The sequence below is a fragment of the Melozone crissalis genome, unplaced genomic scaffold (assembly GCF_028551555.1).
Source record: "Melozone crissalis strain CALT ecotype California unplaced genomic scaffold, PUWL_Pcris_2 ptg000033l_1, whole genome shotgun sequence".
Taxonomy (NCBI): Eukaryota; Metazoa; Chordata; class Aves; order Passeriformes; family Passerellidae; genus Melozone; species Melozone crissalis.
Genome location: NW_026535811.1, coordinates 16,235,605 through 16,254,068, shown reverse-complemented (window position 1 = coordinate 16,254,068; position 18,464 = coordinate 16,235,605). Strand labels below are relative to the sequence as shown.

Below are 18,464 nucleotides of genomic sequence, written 5' to 3'. Positions count from 1 at the left end.
ATTTTGTTTTGGAGATACTCCTGTGGAGTCTTGGAAAAGCTGTTACTCAAATGCCTCGTGCCGTGGGTTGGCCTTCACTGTCTTTGATGTGCCACTGTACCTCAATGTAGGGAGCAAACAATACTTGGTAACTGCAGTTTCATCTCAGAGGACTGGGGAAAGACTTTTTTTTAAGAATCAGGTGCTTAGGTGGGGGAAAAGAAGCTGTTGTGAATACTTTTCAGTAAAAAGCATTTTTGGCAGTGTTTTTTTTTCATGGGGATCAGTGTTATTACTGAGCTTCCTCACCTGACTTATAACATAAGGGAATGGTGTAAGCTCTGCATCCCTTCAATCTGGATACCAAACCAAACTTCAATTTTCTGTTTGTGAATCAGCCAGTTTTTGTCACCTTACTTAAAAAATACGCAGAAATATAACTGGGAAGGGAGTTCTTTCCCCAAGACTTAGTTTTCCCAAAAAAAATCAACAATTATCCTAATGTAGGTTACCCAAGGACTGCCCTGGGAAATAAAATGTTGTGCTTACCAAAAGGTGAGTTAAACCAGCATCATTTTTGTAGAAGCTGCTGGGTTTGCCTCCAGATGCCCTGTGACTGGTGACTTCCAAGCAGGGCCAAGGAAGAGTCCTTGTGCTCGTGGTGTGTGGCAGGGTTTGTGTTGCAGAGTCCAGGTGAGTGCAGGTTTTGGGGAAGCTCCAGCAGTGGAAGTCAGGAGCTGCTCCCAGAGGCCACACTTCGGTTTTTCAGCCAGGCTCACAGTGACAGCTGTGGGTGCGCACTGCCACATATCCTGTCAAATCCATCCCACAGCCGTGGCCAGGTCCTGCTGTGTCACACGCTGGGTGTTGGCCAAGGTGACACCATGCTGCTGAAATTGGGATGCCAGCCCTGGTGGAGGCTGAGGCTGCTGCAGCACTGTGCTGGCTCTGTGTTCCGTGTGCCACTGCTGTGGGGACAGACGGCCACCATCACCTGCTCCCTTGCCAGGATGGGCACTGCACCCCCTGGGGAGGACTCAGTCTCCCTGGAGTCATGGCTGATCTTGCAGAAAGCATTTTTATCTCGACAAATGGACTGATCTCAGTGCTCAATCACAGCCCAGCGGACTGCCGGGTGCAGGCCCGTGTTTGCTGCGGCTGGCACTGCGCAACCCTTTGTGCCATCTGCTGTCATGGGGCCTGAGCACAGCAATGCAGGGACAGATGGGCACCTTGGACTTGCTTCTGTAGCCCTTGCAGAAAGATCTGAAGGAAGAGCTTTCTTTTTCCTTTTTTTAAATCTTTGCTTTGAACTACTCATTTGTAAATGCTTGAAACTTAATGAAGCACGTGGGAGCTCTCCCACTGCCTCCAGTGGGATTTGGATCTCGCCCCCACTGTCAAAGTGTGGCAGCCAACGCTGAGATCAGGAGGAGGAGACAGAAGTGACATTGAAGTCAGATCTTTAGAACAGGCAGAGTTCCTGCTAACATCAGCATTCCCTGCTTGTGTGACATACAGCCCTGAACATCGCTGTAACTGCTCCCTGCTCTCAGTGGGCATCACAGGTTTCATGCAGCTAGGGCCTTGATAAACAAAAAATATGCCAAATAAACAGTCTTGGAAACTGCACTCTCCCGTGGTGTTCACAGTCATCTCTAGGCCATGTTTAGTGGTGCTGATTCCCTGCAGGTTATTCTGGAGTAAAGGGGCTCGGCAGCATGGCTGAGGCTGCAGTGCCTGCTGAGATTAATGAGGTGGAGACCAATCATTGTCCCTTGTGATGGCATATGTGGGATTTAGGGGTGCCTGGCTGGTGGGGTCTGGAATGGGGCACTTCAGACCTGCGTGATGGGGATCACCCAGTGGCAGTGAGGCAGCAGTGGGTTTTTATTGCACCCATGGGCCCAGTGGGAGACGAAGGGCTCTGTTGTACCATTCAGTTTAGTGCCTCCCAACCACTGGAAAAGATGTGCAGGAGTTCTGAATACCAAAGATTGCAGAAAATTGCTATTCCATCTATGCCTCAATTATTCCTTATTCTGCCTCAAATTATTACCCTGTATTCTCTGTCATCCTTAAAGCCCCTTGTAGGAAAAACTTAACATTGCACTTACAGTGTGCTGCAGCCACAGGATTTGCAGGTGTCACCAGTCCCTGTCTGAGCAGGGAGGTGTCACATGAAGTGCCTGGATGATTTGCAGGAGGGCTTTTTGCAGCTATGCCCCTCCTGAGAGAGGAAGGGCAGACACTTTCTCTGTTTGAAACTAGTTTAATCCTCCATGCATGAAGTTGCATCCCCTAGGATGCTGGAACTGGTGTTCCATGGTGGATGGTGGAACGTGTGGGGCTGTAAGCAAGCCTCTTGTGTCTCAGAGGAAAACAAAAATAGTGTTTGTGGCTGCCAGACAGTGTGTCACAGGTGAAAAATCCTCCCCTGGCTCCTGCAGCCAAACCACTGATGCTCACATTGGCAAAAGGGCATGATAGCAGTTACCCAAAGTTTCTGTAAAATAGGGCAGAGCATTCAGTCCTGCCATGCCAGAATGGGTTGCCATGTGTCCTTGATCCTCTTCCTTTCTGCTCCTCTCAGTGTGTGTGTGTGCAAAGACTCAATACAGGGCCAGTGGGTTAGAACACCTCGTGCTGCTTTTTGTTTTTTAACGGGTGCGTGCCAGATGGCCACGTGACACCAGAGCACACGTGCAGTGCCCGGACATCTGGCACAGCTCTTCCAACAGAACCCATCATGTGGCCCCCAAGGGGAGCTGGGAGAAGTTGTACATGCGGCTCTCTGCTGCACAAAGAAGTCAGTTTCACTGTAACATGTCATTGCAGCTCACACTGATCTCTGCTGCTGAAACCCTGCTCAGTCTCCATGTGCAAATGGTGAATGTCATGGGTGAAAGTACAAACCAGGCCGTTTGTTCCGAGTCTGGAAAGGGACTGAGACCTTTCTGAGCTCGAACATGTTTGGACTCCTTGCTTTCACTAGGAACCAGGCCTGAAATCCATGGCCAGATCATAACAATTCCACAGTTCTGGAGTTTTTTCAGGATACTCGTGGTCAGCAGAAATATTTGGTGTATTTCAATGTGCACCTTAATAAGGCCTGTGCTGTACTCTTGTGAAAATGGAGCTTCTGGCTTCAGTACAGGCAGTGTGTGAGTAATCTCTAACATCAGCACCAGTAGCAAAACCATTTTAAACATAACTCCACATTTTCCAAGACCAAGGCAGCCTTGTTGTGTCCAGCTGGAAGCTGATAGATCCATCTCTTGAAGAGTAATTCTCGCAAACCTTGCTCCCAACCACGAGCATTGCTCCAGTTTTTTTTCAGTTGAAACAAACAAGAGACAGTTTTCCTTCTGGTTATTACTTTTCTGGAAAGTGGTTGGGGGATTTTTTGCATTTTTTTAAAAATACATCTTATGCAACTACTTTTTCAGAAAGAGGAAACCAACTGTGTCTTGTTAGAAAGAAGAGTGAAGGGTAGGAGTGGGTGGACAGTGCCTTCCCACACCTCAGAGCCATTTTCCCCATGCTTCTGATCTGAACTTGTGTATGTGGGTCCTGGTGTGTGCCTTCTCCTCTTTAAAGGATGTGCCCCTGAAGTGAAAGAGCCAGGTTAACATAATATTTTTTCTTTAAAACCCACAGCAAGTGCAGCTTTGGAAGTGACTTTGTGAATTTAAATATATCTATTATACAGCATATTTTAATAAGTATTTTCAGTCCATAGGTGAATTTCTGAAATTGACTTTATGGTCAAGCAAAACTTTATGACCTCCAAAGGTTTCTTGAAACATATAGCATCATTAAGTTTGGAAAAAACCTTTAAGATCATCATGAAGTCCAGCCACAGAACACTTTCAGCTCATCTGAGGATGATGGTTGAGCTGAGGTATCCATTGTGGCTCATGCAATCCAATGTGTTGCTGCTGCCTCACAGACCAGCTTCAGATTTTGACATTTTTCCTTTAAGTTGGTTCTTCCAGAGAGTAGCTGGGAGTAATGAGAGTTAATATGAGGGGATTTTAGCTTTCAGAGAGGAATTTTCCTTGCTGGATAGACGTAGCTTTGTAATCTTACAGAGATATGCTGACCTATTTGGACAAGAGTGATTCCCAAGTGGAAGAAGCAGTTTGGTTAGCCAGAAATCATCTCTTATTCATGGGGAAAAAAATAAATCCTGTCTTCAAACACAAGTTTGTTGTTTGATTATCCTGGTGTGGGAGTGCAGTGCAGTCATTTGCTTCAGCTTCTGTTTGTGTTGAGTTTGTGTATCAAAGGGTCCTATGCTAATGTGTGGCACCAGGGTGTTACCACCAAACAGTTTGGGATCTCTCCTCGAGCTGCAGTATGAAAGGAGTCTTGTGATAGCGTGTCAGCCTGTCATCATCCACTCCCTGCTGGCAATGCATTTTGTCCCTGAGACATGCACCTCCAAGGTTCTGGAAACACAGGACCCTGCTTCTTGTTAAAGGTGATCATCCAGATTGGTGTGTTTTTAGCACTGGAAGGTAATATGGGCTCATTAATGGTATGCCTTGCTGTCGCATCTTCATGCATCGAGGATGAGTTCTTTGGCAGTTAGAACAACCCATCAAAAATCACCATTTCCCATCCACAGTGAATCAGTTTGGCTTAAAAAGCACAGCTTCTGCTTGTCCTTTGATCTCCTGATATCTCCTGAGTTATTCAGCATTCATGGTTTTGAGATTTTTCTCTATCAATAGTTGTTGCAGACGTTTCATTATAATAATAAAACTGGTTTTTGAGATAGTCACAGGACTCTCAGAGCTGGACTCTGTGGTCAAAAATACTAAGAATTTGTCATGCTACTGCTGGTAGTTGGTCAATTGAAACCTGAACCCGAGGACAGAGCTTGGTTGTTATTGCTGCTCTTTACATCACTCTGAAGTATGATATAAACTTGGGACAAGCTAGTTGTGAGACCTGGCACGGCTGAGTCAACTTCTTCCATTTTTTCTTGGCGTCTACACGTGAATGAATGGCATGTGTTCCCGCAGCTTTTACAATTACTAGGAAAGCCCCTCCTGTTTACTTTGTGCTCAGGTGAAGGGGTGGGAATTGCTCTTTTCTCCTGTGCTCTTGGGTCGGATGCTTTCCGGGAGGGTCCGGAGGAGGGAGCTGCGCTGGTGACAAGAGCCAGGCTGGAGGTGGCCGGTGCCAGCTGCGTGGGGCTGTCCTTGGGTCGGGTTTATGCTGCTCTGCACCTCCCTGCCTGCATCCCCCTCCCGTGTGTGCCGGGCTGGAGGAGTTCCGTGCCGGGCTTTGATGTGTTAATTCCCCAGAGCTGCTCGCTCCGCTCCGCCTGAGGAGCGCTGCTGCTGCTGCTGCTGCTTCCCACGTCTCCCCTCCGCTCGCCTCCATCCTCGGCTGGGCAAGGAGACCCGCTGTCACTTAACCCCGGCTCCGAGGAGCCCCGAGCCCTCGGCCTCGGCTTCTGGCGTCCGTGAATGCATGAAAGCAGTCATGACCAGCATGGAGTATAGCTGGGACATTCACGGGCACTGCGTCTGGCTAAATAAGGTAAGGAGATCTCTGCCTGTGCTGGCTCCTGCGTTTCTCCCAGTGACAAGCCATAGCTGGGCAGCGCTGGGAATGAGCCTCTCATCCTTCTCCTGCTCCAGGCACCAGCTGGGCTCCTCCTGAGGAGACAGAATATTGTGGAAAGGTTGCAGCTTCCCTGCTCAGCAGCGTGTTATTTATGCTTACAAAATGTTTCAGGTAAATGCCTCAGAGTGAAGGGCTGTGTGCAGCTGCTTTTCTTTCAGAATTCACTTTTATTTTTTAAAATATCATGTGGGGGGCTTTGAGTGGGTGTGTGGTTGTTTTTATTTTTCCCCTTCTTATTCTCTGGGGAGGAAGTAACCTGCAAAGTTTAGGACAAGCTTTGCAGTACTCTGCTGCTGGAGTATGTGGAAGAGCTGCAAATACTCAGAGCAGGGAAGTGGGAAATGCAGGAGAGGCTGGTTTGGGAGGGCAGAGCTGGGCTCCCACATGAACTGGTTACACACCAGCTCAGACAGTATGGCCAGTATGAATTTGGGATGGGATTGATGCCGACAGAGAGTAAAGCTGTCACAGGTCTGTTCCATAGGTAGTGGGTACTTGGCTTGGGAAACCAGGAGGATCTGCCCAAGGCACACCAATTGATGCTGAGGTAGCTGAGGCTGGAGGAACCCTCTTGCAAGGGGCTCTAAAGCTGAGGGAACAAGCAGAACAGCAGCAGCTTTGTTTAACTGAGCATAGGTAATGTGTATTGTAATGATCTGAGCCACGTAAGCATGTTGATGAGCTCTAATTTAACTCCAGATGGTCAGGAAAGAGGTGTTGGGAAGGGCTCACTTGCCCAACTGTTGACTTGACCGTGGTGGTCAAAACAGTCAGTGCAATCTGCTGTGCAGGGAAATGATGCTGTGGAGTTGCAGCTCCTTCTATACAAGCCAAACTGCACATACAGCAAGAGCAGTGTGATTTTTGCTGCTTATTTCATCTCCAAAGCAGAAGAGAAAATGAAGGAAAATGAGGGTATCAGCTGTGGTAAGCTAAAAATGAGGTTTATTTTTGAAAGGAGAATTCAGCAACTGAGAGGAAATGGATTTTTAAAATTTATTTTTTTATTATTAGCTTTAAACCAGCAGCCACTAGAAACATTACTGTGGTTTGGAATTCTAACTCAGTTCCAGGGAAAAGGGATTAAAGACTGAAGCCAGGCAAGCTGTGAAAGTTTGGTGATGCTTCTACTTGCTACAGGAATAATTCCCTCCAGAGCAGCATGGATTTTTTACACTTAGATGATTACAGACAAAGCTTTACACACGTGTTTAACAGATTAGCAGTGGATTGATCTTGTGGAGTTTATAAGTGCACTGGGTCTGATCTTACAAGGCATTTTAAGTAAATGCTTGACCTCAAACTTCTGTGAAGCCTCAGTGGCATTGTGGCAACTGTTCTTTTGTTTTGAGGATTAAAATCAGTATTGGTAAATCTGCATTCTCTTCCCATATAGTGCTTTGCAATTAATCACTAACATTGAAAACACAAGCAAAATCTTAACTGAAGATAGATTTTAAGTTACTGATGAAAAGAGCCTTCTTTGGGAAATGGAAAGCCTTTCTTACACAGCAGTAAAGTATGTTAATCCTTTATGATACCAATTTGATCCAGAACTACCAAATGCCCTAAATATGCTTACAGTTGCTGTTCAATCAAATATTTGCTTTTCTTTTTTGCTTCTCATACTGTTTTATTTCTTTTCTTTCCCCCCACCTCCCCCAAAGAGGAGCTGTTGCTCTGCAGGGTGAGTGCTGGGCTCAGTGGCAGGGGAGGATGCAGATTCCCTGGTGGAGAAATGCTCCTGGGAGACACACTGAGTGTTGCTGACCCAGGTTTTGCACACACCAGGTCTCCTGGCATTTTTCAGACCTCCCTGCAGCCCATTCCTTCCCACTGGGGCTCCTTCCACCCCATCTCCTGCTTTCCTAAATCCAGTGTTTGAGCATATTCCTGCTCAATTTCTCTTCAGTCCTGGTCACTACCATTATTGCTCTGTTCTTCTCAGATGTTTCATCTCCCCTCTTCCTTCCTTATCTCTCTGGGAAGAGTATCATGACAGGAATCTGCTTTTTACCTGTGAGGACAGTCCAGAGCAAAGATCTGTGAAGCTGTCGTGTGTCCAGTGCATGCAGGTCCTGGGTCTGTGCACCGCTGTATGCAGTGCCCAGGCTGCTGCTCTTGGAAATAGCTGCCATGGTCTTTCTCTATCATCCATTCTCCAACTATCATTGTTTTCTCCACTGAAACCAAAGTCAGGGGCTTTCTTGCCTTTTCTTACCTCAAATTAAGAGTCAGTCACAGATGTGTAGAAGTTACAACACTTCAGGCAAAAAGCAAACAATTCTTGTGTTGTACACAGAATGTTCTGGGTTTGGTGTGCTACAGGAGGTCTGGTTTTACGCAGATTTTAGAAAATATTACTGGCAATACCCAGAAGAGAGATGTTTCCACCCAGTACACACAGCTTGCAAAACCAAGACATCTCTGCAAGGTTTCTCCCAAAGAATAGATGAACTGCCCTAAGTGTTTGATGGGATGAGAGGAAATGGCCTCAAGTTGTGCCAGGGTGGAGTTAGGTCAGATATTATGAAAAGTTTCTTTCCTGAAGGAGTTACTAAAAATTGGAACAGACTGTCCAGGGATGTGGTGGAATCACCCTCCCTGGAGGGGTTTAAAAAACGTGTAGATATGGCATTTGAGAACATGGTTTAGTGGTGAACATGGTGGTGCTGCTGGGTTGATGGCTGGGCTTGATGATTTTAGAGGTATTTTTCAACCTTAAGGAGTCTATGATTCTTATTTTTCAGCCTAAGGAGTCTATTAGTGCTAATAAGCACTAATGTTTGTTTTGTGGGAGAGCAGCCTTTTCACTTGTCCTGTTTGGGGTTCCCATCACCTCTCTCTAATGGCAGGGTGCAGCTGCAGCCTGAACTCTCCCTCTCCCAACACTCCTGCTTTAAAGCCAAGGCTGGTGTGCTGAGCCAGACGGATTTTTCCTGAGAAATGTGAGCGGAGTTTAACAACAAAGGTGTCTTGGCAAGATGCTGTGCACAATGACTAACGTTCTGCTTTCGCACCTCGTTGGTTTTCACAGACATTTTAATCGTGCTGTGAAACCAAGACCTCCCTCCCCACATTTTCTTCCTGCAGTCTTTGGTTTTAGTTCATTTGTGCCTGGTTATGCTGACTGGAGCTATCAGGAGGCTCAGTGGTTCAGGCGTTGATGTGGTGGTTTGGAGGCAGGGAGTCAAATCTGTGCTTTGGCAAGGAATTCCGTGTTAGCCCCAGCAGCATGGAGAAGTGTCTTTGCAGCTCTGCTGCCTGTAGAGAGGGATGGATACCACTCTCCCACATCAGACACATGCACTGGACTGATAAATGTGTTGTGTATTACAAAATACAGATGCTGTTCTTACACAGGCTGAGTAAGTGCTTGAGATGTACTGGAGCTCTTAAAGGACAGGGGAGCTGCAGAGCAGCAAAAGTAGACAAAACCCTCAGTTCTGTTTTCACAGACAACTCAGGTCACAAAATCCAAAGCATAATCTACTGGTTGAACAGCAAAAAGGTTTATTTCATTTTGAATTCTTTTTTCTTATTTCATTTTGAATTCTTTCACCTAAATTAGTGTTACAAAATGGAAGATCTCATGGATCTTGAATGGCACAAGCTAAATTCTGGTAGAGGTCGGGGGAAGATATGGCAAACTCAGAAGTTTAGAGGAATTTTGCCCTGGGGTTTAGTGTCTGGGTGGTCAGCTGGTTATTGTGCTGCTAAATAATTCAGATACAGGGTCATAAGTTAGATCATTGTGATGAGGTACTGGTACAAATTACTAGAGAGCATCCTTTCTTAGTCTGCTGGAGAAAATTTCAGGGGAGATTTTATGGTCACCAAGTGAAATTTCGTGCTTTGTGAGACACTTTTAGTACTGCTCAGTGATTTCAGACTTGCCAGGACACAGCCTGATTTCTCGAGAGCACTGAGGTGAGGTCAGACACTTTTACCTTCTCCTGTTTGCTTTATGTCAGGTCTTTAAGTGATGCTGGAAGGAGTTCTATTCTTTCAGGCTCGAACGAGGCACTTTCTACCACCGCCCAAGGCCAGACATGTAATTTAGAAAAGGAGTTTTAGCCAAGAGGTTTCCTGAGGTATCCTGTGTAATCAGGGGAGATTCAAAGCAGGAGCTGGAGTCTTGGAGCTCCTGAGTGGTGGTGGCCTCTCAAGGCAGGGTTGTGCTGCAGGCTCACAGGAGCACAAGGATCAATCACACAATTTCTTTTCATCGCACGTTCAGGAGAAAATCAGGGCCCATCAACGTTGTTGGGTGTCTCTGCTGAGCACCCTGGATTTCAGAGCAGCTTCTCAGACTCCTCTAAGCACTTTATTCCGTGATGGGAACAAGGCTGCCTTTTCTGAGCTGAGATCTAATTGTGACCTGGATCATGAAGTGCTTTGAATATGGATAGAACAAAATCCTCCCGCTGCTCAAGAGCATTGAAGTTATTATGGAGAAAGTTGCTGATTCCTCTGAACTCTCTGATAGCATTAACATGTATTCTTGTTTCTCTCTAGCCTCAGGCAGCTTTACAAAGAGATGTGTTTAGAGTGCAGACGTTCACCCATACCCAGTAGAATGTGCCTGATGTAAAAGGATGTCTCTGACTGTGTGTATGACTTGCAAGAAGCATAATACACATTTTGTAGATTGTATGTTTGGCTTTTTTCACTTGCTGAATGTCTCGGGGTATTTGTCTCTGTGCAAGTATGGCTTAGCGTTGTGTAGCAATGAGTCCAAGTTTTGTTAGCAAAATGCTGAATGCACAGTAAGTGAATTTTGCAGAACTGGGTCACCAGAAGGTTCTTCCTTTCTCATCCTTAAGCCCCTGAAGAATTCTCTCCTGAATGGTGGTCATGTGTGCTTTGTTGACAGTTTATTTGATTTGTAACTCTTAGGGAGCTGGAGAATATTTCAAACATGCTCCTAAACTGTGCAGACTCAAAATGCTCTCATTAAGTGTTTTGATAACGTTGGATGGTACTGTGGCACAATAGCTGACTATACAGTATTTGTTGTCTTTTCCAGACTAATGGACACATATCTGGGAATGGAGATGTTTATCAAGAAAGGCTGGCTCGTCTGGAAAATGATAAGGAATCTCTTGTTCTGCAAGTGAGTTCTCACCCAAATAATTTTTTTCTGCTCTTTCATTCATGAGACTGTCTGAAAGTATGTCATAAAACCTCTGAGAATTTATTTGGAGTTGTGATGTCTTAGACAGTGTTCAGAAGACTTGCTGGTATGTGAGAATTAACCCAGATTAGTGAAAGGTGTGAATTTAGATTGCAGGAAAAACCTAAAGGTCTTTCTGTCTGTGTATCTGTTCTCTTTGAATTTGGTTAGCAGACGTGGGTCTGCAGAGCAGCCACCTACTTACATCCATGTGTATTCTTAAGATCACCATTTCCCAGGGCCATTCCCATGTCTGCATCAGGAGACAGTTGTCTTGTCCTTAGAAAAGGTAACAAAAGCTGCAGGACTGGCCAGCCAGCAGAAGGAGACAAGCAGCTCCTTGGTGCTCCTGCTCACCTGCTGCTGGGCTGGATGGGGTCAGCCCTGGCTGCTCTGACTGCTGGCTTCCTCTGGCTGTTGGAGCCAGGAGAGCCTGGCACCCCTTGGACTGCACAGGTGGCATTCCCTGATGGGGACCCAGTGACAGCACTGAGCTCACCCTCCTTCCCAGCAGTACTGCAGGAAGAGCCTGTTGAAAATGAAAAAATTCATTCAGAAAAGGCAAAATGAGAATCTGTCTGCTGTCTTAAAAATGTTGTCTTGGTCTAATCCAGCCTCCGGCTGTGTGTTTTAACCTTCTCTGCTTTTATTGTTCTGAAAAGAGGAAAGTGCTTGTCATGGTACACTGTGTGCAATCACTTGGGAAGGAGAATAAATTATAAGTAGTGAGGTTTTTGTGGTGGTAAAGGTAGGAGCTAATGGGTTGAGTTTATGTATTGTCACAGCAAAGGCATAATTATTGGCAGTAAAATGCATCAGCCACCCCTTGTGAAAACCTCCAGTGAGGAGGGGAGTTGCAGAACTGCAATGCATCTGTCAGAACTTTGGCTGAAATTCTAGTAAGCGTGAGGGGAGAGCCTTCCCTCCTCTCCTGTTTTCTTTGCCAAGTGCTGTGTCCACTGCAGAGCTCTGCTCCTCCTCTTCCTCCCTGCATGGTCCCAGTTAATCTTTGGCCCAACCAGCAATGGTGCTCACCTGCAGTTCTTCAGCTGACACATATGGCCCAGGTGCCAGGTGTGAAACATGCATCCCTTTTTTCCTGCTCTCCAGGTAAGTGTGCTTACAGACCAGGTGGAGGCCCAGGGAGAGAAGATCCGGGATCTGGAGTTCTGCCTGGAGGAGCACAGGGAGAAGCTGAATGCCACAGAGGAAATGCTGCAGCAGGTATTTCACAGCCCCATGTCTGTCCTGCTGCCTTGTCTTCCTTCTGTCTTAACAAGCTTTGGTGAGAGCAGTGCCCTTCAAGGTGTTGCAGCCCTTGATGTCTCTTAACTAAGGGATCATTTTCTGCCATACTGGCTTTAAAGTCTTTGCACTTAGTAATGTCAGTGCTGCTTTATGCTGCAGGAATCCAGTTCTGCTCTCCTTTGAGTCCTTCCCCACTGAACTTCCAAGAGCCTTAGATTAAAGCCTCTGGCAGGATGGGTGGATTCCCCTCACAGCTCCTTGCTGCCCAGGGTGACTGTGATGACAGACAGGCTTTTTTCTTGTCCTGCAGCCAGCCCATGATAGTGCCCCTGTGATCCCAGATGCATCCTAGGTGCCTGGAATCTGTCAGATGGGTAATAGCTGTGTCTCAGGGCTTCACATAGTGCAAAGATGAGGGTGATGCTATTCCCCATGGAGACCTTTAGCTGTCAAAATAAATTACTGATTTCTTCCCCTTGGGTAAATAATTCCATTCTCTTCCTCTTTATCTTGAATCAGGAGCTTTTAAGCAGAACAACCCTTGAAACTCAGAAGCTGGATCTTATGGCAGAGATTTCCACTCTGAAATTAAAGCTTACATCTGTAGAGAAGGATAGATTGGACTATGAGGACAGATTCAGAGACACAGAGGTGAGTAAACCTTGACAGGATAAACTGAAAGCTTTATGTGTCTTCACCTTTCCTGAACATTTTCTGGGATGGTGGGGGTTTTATTTTTGTGGTTTTTCTGTCAGGCAGGAGGGGAGCTCATCTTTAAGGTTAGAACATGTTCCTTTTAAAGTAAAAAGTGTCCTCTTTGTTAAATTCTGGTTTTACGAAGAAAGACTTCCAAAGGCAGTTTTTGATTCTGGCTGTCAGGTCTCAGGAGGGGTGGATTTGGGTTAGATTTTAATAAAGTCATGAACATACTGCACTCTCCTGACCCACATAAAACTGTCACCTTCTGAGTAAGGCATGTCTGAGGCAAGTACAAAAAGCACCCCTGTGCAGGGACAGTGCACAGGAGCAGAACTTTTGGGGTTGCTAACAAAGAGTGAGCTGACTCCCTGTGGGGCTCTTGGGAAGCCTGGCTTCAGACCCCAGCCGTATGGGAGCCCAGGACCAGAGGCTGGGGGAACAGAGCCAGGTGGAGCTGCCATCCCTGGCAGTGCTCTCCTGAGGCATTTCACTCTGTGCTGCAGGTCTGTGTGACTGAACCTTGCCCATGTTGCAAGCCAGAAAGGCTCAAAGCAGGTGGGCAAACCCAGCAAGTATCAGCTAAGCTGGCCTGCCAGGATGATAGAGCCCATATCAGAAATACCTCAGAGCCTGTCTATTAAGCAGAACAAAATTTCCAGTTCTGGATTCATAAATGAGCTGAAATGTCAGGTGTTTGTTATAATTGTGGATTATAACAGTTCCAGGTGTCATTTGTTTCTAGAAGAAAAGAGCCATATTGTCATGACAGGACACAAAATTGCCTTTTGCACGTCTGCCAGTGGTTTCCCCACTGCTCGGTTTCCGGTGAAGCACCATTCCTCATTGCATTGCAAGCACAAAAACAAAAGTCAGTCTTGCTTTTGGATTGCTCTTTGTGCCTGTCTGAAGTAATCTGCGGACCCAAAGAAAGCTACAGGTTGAAAACTAATGACTTGTGTCACTTTCAGGTTTGGAAGTGATTCTTTAGGGAGTGACAGCAGTGTTCATTCCTGCAGTGCAGCACATCTCCTTGGGCACTGCCAAGCTCTGGGATGGATTCCTGTTGCTTCCTGTTACCTTTGCCTCTAGTTGGTAACAGGTGTTATGTGACAGGTTCACAGCACGGCCTTCAAGGCAGCTGATTTTGTAGAGCAGACAAGCTCTGTGCATGAGAAATTGGTGGGGGAAGGGTGGAGGGAATCACTGAAGGTCTCCTGCACCCGTGGGAGGTGTGTGTAAGAGCTGGCTGCTCTCACAGCTCTCCTGGGACTCTGCCCACACAGAGCTCAGCTCTTTCATGAATTACAGCACACAGCAAATAACTCTCTGTGGGCTGACACGTACTCTAAGCAGCCCAAATGAGGGATAAACAAGCTGGCACCAGCAGTAAATGGCTGTGGGGAGGCAAGTTTTGGTCCAGATGACCACAGGGAGCACATGCTTTCTGACTGGGTTCTGTTGTATCTTCATTTGCAAACACCCCGTGGTTTCTTCTGCTTTCCAGAACTGTTAACAAACATGGAGTGATTTGCTTCCTCTATTTCTACCCTTATTTTCACTGAATAGTGTAGAGTTCTCCTGGACTTCCTCTTTCTTTGTTTCCCTCCTGAAGTGCAGTCTCTCCATAACTTCATAGCACACTCAGCATACCAAGAAGGAGGACATGGAGCTACAGGTTCCCAGAAAAATTGTTCCAGTGCAGGGAGTACACCAAAAACTGCAAGTCTGTAATCTCTGTGCAAGAGGCTTATCTTCTATGACGACCTTCCTCTTTGAAATACTTTGAAATACACTAAATGCCTTTGATAAAAATAACCTAAATTTTATTTAAATAGTAGTTACTGTAATTAGAGACTATATGGATTTATATCAAGCATATTTATGCCAGAAAAAATGAATTATTAGTAAAACATTTCTCCCTCCATTTGAAATCCCGAATGATGTCATTTAGTGTGATATATATTATTATATTGTTTCTTCTTTATTTCAACACTTTATAGCTGTAAAAACACTTAGGCTTAAATGCTGGAAGGGATATTATGTCTTAATTTCCATTTGGTTCAGTGAAAATATGAATGTCTAATTAGTTGGAGGATCTCAGCCCTTACAAAATCTCTTAAGAGATATTTTGGAGGCAGTACTTATTCAGAAGTATGCAGTATTTTATTCAGTGTTGATCTAATTATATTGCTGTTTATCAATAATTTTAGAAGAGATGAGTATTTAAATGAATATTTAAAATATTTGACCCTAAAACACATTATGGCATTTATGTGGAGTGATTGAAATGGAAAAAGATTCATATCCAGACTAGGAAAGCAAAACTGTGAATATTGCTTCTGGTTTTATTTAGGGAAAAGAGAAAATTTAATGTCTGACAACTTGTGCAGCTACTGTCTCCTACAAAATTACCATTCTGATTAAATCCTTCATATTATCCATTTGTTACTTATGTCTGTCATTGCAACTTCCTATTCCAGCTTGGTTGGTTACTCATATTCCCCATTCTTTGCCTAAACAGATGCCTCACTAGATCTTTGTGCTCTAGGATTTGCTGTCTAGATGTTCACAAACACCCAGCTTTTTCAAAGCTAATTGTGTACTTAATAGAGATTCATAATTGTTCTGTTCTTTGAATTATTCCAGTATTTCCACTTTCTCAGCAGACACCAGCATTATTTTCCTTGAGGAACACGGGTGGTCTGAGTTGGGCTGAGTTTATGTAAGAAAATACCCTGCAGGGGAGTTTATTTGGGAAGGAGTCCATAGCCAGACTGGGCCTTTGAAGCAGCAGCCAGAGGCTGAAACTGGCTCACTCACAGGGAATTCTTTGTGATTTATCCACCATCACCTCCAATCTGGTTGCCAGATTGTTCTGTTTTCTGTGTCACACTGAGTATTTTAAAGTCTTGTAGTTCAAGTGACAAATATGTGGAGAACAGCCTCAGCAGTGAGTTCCACACAGCATATTTAGACATTGGATCATGCTGCAGGAGAGAAAAGACCCAAACAAATCAATTGTCGAGGAATTTCAGGTGTACCTGAATTAGAAAGTTACAGATTAAAAATAGTAATTACTAAAAGCATTTTAATGCTCACTATTTTCATTTTCCTTGTAGTTCTGAAAACTGAACCTGGATCTTTCTGAAGAAATGCAGATGCTGTTCTCTGAGCATCAGGTTCATTAAGCACAAAATAATAACCAGAGGCTTGTAAGCTTAGGAAGCGTGGTGTGGGGCTGAAAGGCAGGTGTTATCTGGGACCCATGAATACCCTCTAAATGTCAGCTGCTGGCTTGTTAATTTATAAATATAAATCTCTGTTAATTATAGTATTAGCTCTGAGAAATTGTGCTTAGAGCTCTTAGCTCAATGTACAGCATTGCTTCTCATGGATAGGGTTTGCCTCAGATGTAGGAAGGAAAGCAAACATAAGGACCAGAAAAATTCCTTATTTGAGGGTGCTGAGGTCCTGACACAAGTTCTTCAGAGCAGCTGTGGCTGCCCCATCCCTGGCAGTGTCCAAGGCCACACTGGACAGGGCTCTGAGCAGTCTGGGATAGTGGAAGCCGTCCCTGCCCATGGCAGGGGGTGGAACTGGATGGGCTTTAAGGCCCCTCCCAACCCAAACCATTCTCTGACCTAGAGGATGAGGAGGCTTGGTGGAGCAGTCACACTCAGGGTTTGTTTGACCAAGGGGGCTGGGGGCACTCGGGTCTGACCCCCAAACCTGGCAGGATCCAACAGGATGGCCAGGAGGTCGAGCTGGTCTCCTAAAGAGCTCAGATGTGAGTTTGTGATGGCTCTGAGTTTCCTCCAAGCCAGGCTGAATTTGGAAAGCCCAGATGTAGTGGTTCTTAAACACAGGTGCCTTTGCTTGTAGAAATCTGTGATGGCTCCTCTGTTCAGCCCTCAGTGAGAGTGTTCTTTGAAATGTTGGAAACACGGATTTTTACAGTGTAATCACTTCATATTTTGAAAAAGCAGGTGATGGCTGGTGAGCCTGGGGTGGGAGGGACTGCAGAGGGGAAGATGTGGCTGCTGCATGTTGAAGGATATCTGCCACTGTTTTCCATTGCCCATCCTTTATACTGGGCTCCAGGGAGCTGAACAGAGAAGCAGGAGGCCTTTCCTGGCCCTCAGCACAGGGAACACAACTCCAATTTATGTCTCCCTTTGTCCTCTGCCCTCTTACATTCGGTGCAGTAACACAGAAACTGAGAAACTCAGTCCCTGGGTAGTTCGGGAGCTCTGAGTTGCTTGACTTAGTGCTTGATTTGGGTGGTGTGGTTTTGTGTACTGAGTTCCTTTTATGCCTGCTTTTCTTGTTGTTACAGTCATAGTTATTCTTCTGTTTTGTTTACTGAAGTTCTTTGTTGTTTCTTGTTGTCTTTTTCCCTCCACTCAGGATTTGATCCAGGAAATAAACGAATTGCGGTTGAGGGTGGGAGAAATGGACAATGAAAGACTTCAGTATGAGAAAAAGCTGAAAACAACCAAAGTAAGTGAGGCTGAGAGGAAGAGGCAGAGAGAGGTGTAAATCAGGCTTTAGGAATTCACTCTTTTCCCTGATCCTTGCCTGCACCCTGCAAAATCCTGAGCACTCTCAGGTACTGGTGTTTCATGGTTCTCACTTAGCAGCAGTGGCTATTCCTAAATGTCATGCTGTGGTTTTCAGTTTGAGCATTGTTTTTTATGAAGGGTAGCATATCATGCTGTTAACAATAAATTTATTACCTGTTTAGACCTTTGTTTTGCATGTGTGTCAAGAAATACTAGTTGCAGTATGTAAGGTGTATGCCAGAGGTTAAAAACAGCATTTATTTTCTCCTAAATGTACTAAAAACAAACCACTTCTGAAGCAAAAACATTCACCTGAGTACTTCTAGCAGCCTGTTTCTCTAAGTGTCTAACTTCTCTTTGCCATTTAGCCTTGTCTCTTTTCTACCTTTAGTTTCCTCTCACTCCTCTGTCTCTGTTACCAGTCTTTAATGGCCAAACTTTCTAGCATGAAAATCAAAGTGGGTCAGATGCAGTATGAAAAGCAGCGGATGGAGCAAAAAAGCCAGATGCTAAAGGTGTGGTAGTTTCTGGGTAATGCTGGGCCTGTTTTGAATCCTTCATGTTCCACCCTTTACTGGTCTGTCCTGCATTGTGCTGTCATGCTCTCTTCTTCATTAATTGCTGTGTGTTGATATGCAGTGTGCCCTTCCTCCTTAGATGTAGAAAGCTCTTTATGTAGGTATTCCTTGTAAACAGCTTTAAATTGCAGGGGAGAGGATTTTCCTGCTCTGAACCTTGCCTAGGTTACACATAATGGCGTTAGACTTGGGTTAAAATCACACCCCCTTCCAAGGGAAGATTGCCTCGTCTGTAGCTTATATCCATTATTCAAACAGAACTTTTTATCACCCGTTTAGAGAAAATGTATTCATGAAAACTATCTGGGAAATAGCGATTCTTTTATACTGTCCCCTCTCCCACATGTAAATTTGCATATCATACTTCTAATTCAGGAGAAGAAATGCACATTGACAACCACATGCAGCTCTAGTTGCCTGTGGATATAACAGCAGCTTCTCAAGTGACCAAGAAATGATCTTGTTTTGGAATAGCATGGATCCCACACTGGCAGAAATCCCATCATAATCAGTGCCAACTTGGAGCACTGGAGAATTGTAGTTGTTCCCCAGCCACTGTTGTGGAAAAACCTTTGATTT

The 18,464-nt window shown here is 45.2% G+C and overlaps 1 protein-coding gene across 9 annotated transcripts in view; it reads left to right on the top strand.

Annotated features, from left to right (window-relative positions):
- PPFIBP1 (PPFIA binding protein 1) overlaps positions 1-18,464 on the top strand; it is a 101,693-nt gene that overhangs the window by 56,765 nt on the left and 26,464 nt on the right. For 5 of the 9 annotated variants that reach the window (XM_054282243.1, XM_054282244.1, XM_054282242.1 and 2 more), the window contains 5 exons: positions 10,652-10,738; positions 11,909-12,022; positions 12,566-12,697; positions 17,153-17,245; positions 17,730-17,822. In XM_054282243.1, coding sequence (XP_054138218.1) covers positions 10,652-10,738; positions 11,909-12,022; positions 12,566-12,697; positions 17,153-17,245; positions 17,730-17,822 — 519 coding nt within the window. Of the gene's footprint in view, positions 1-5,222; positions 5,536-10,651; positions 10,739-11,908; positions 12,023-12,565; positions 12,698-17,152; positions 17,246-17,729; positions 17,823-18,464 lie in introns of those variants that run through there. The other 4 variants (XM_054282247.1, XM_054282248.1, XM_054282250.1 and 1 more) reach the window with 4 other exon arrangements.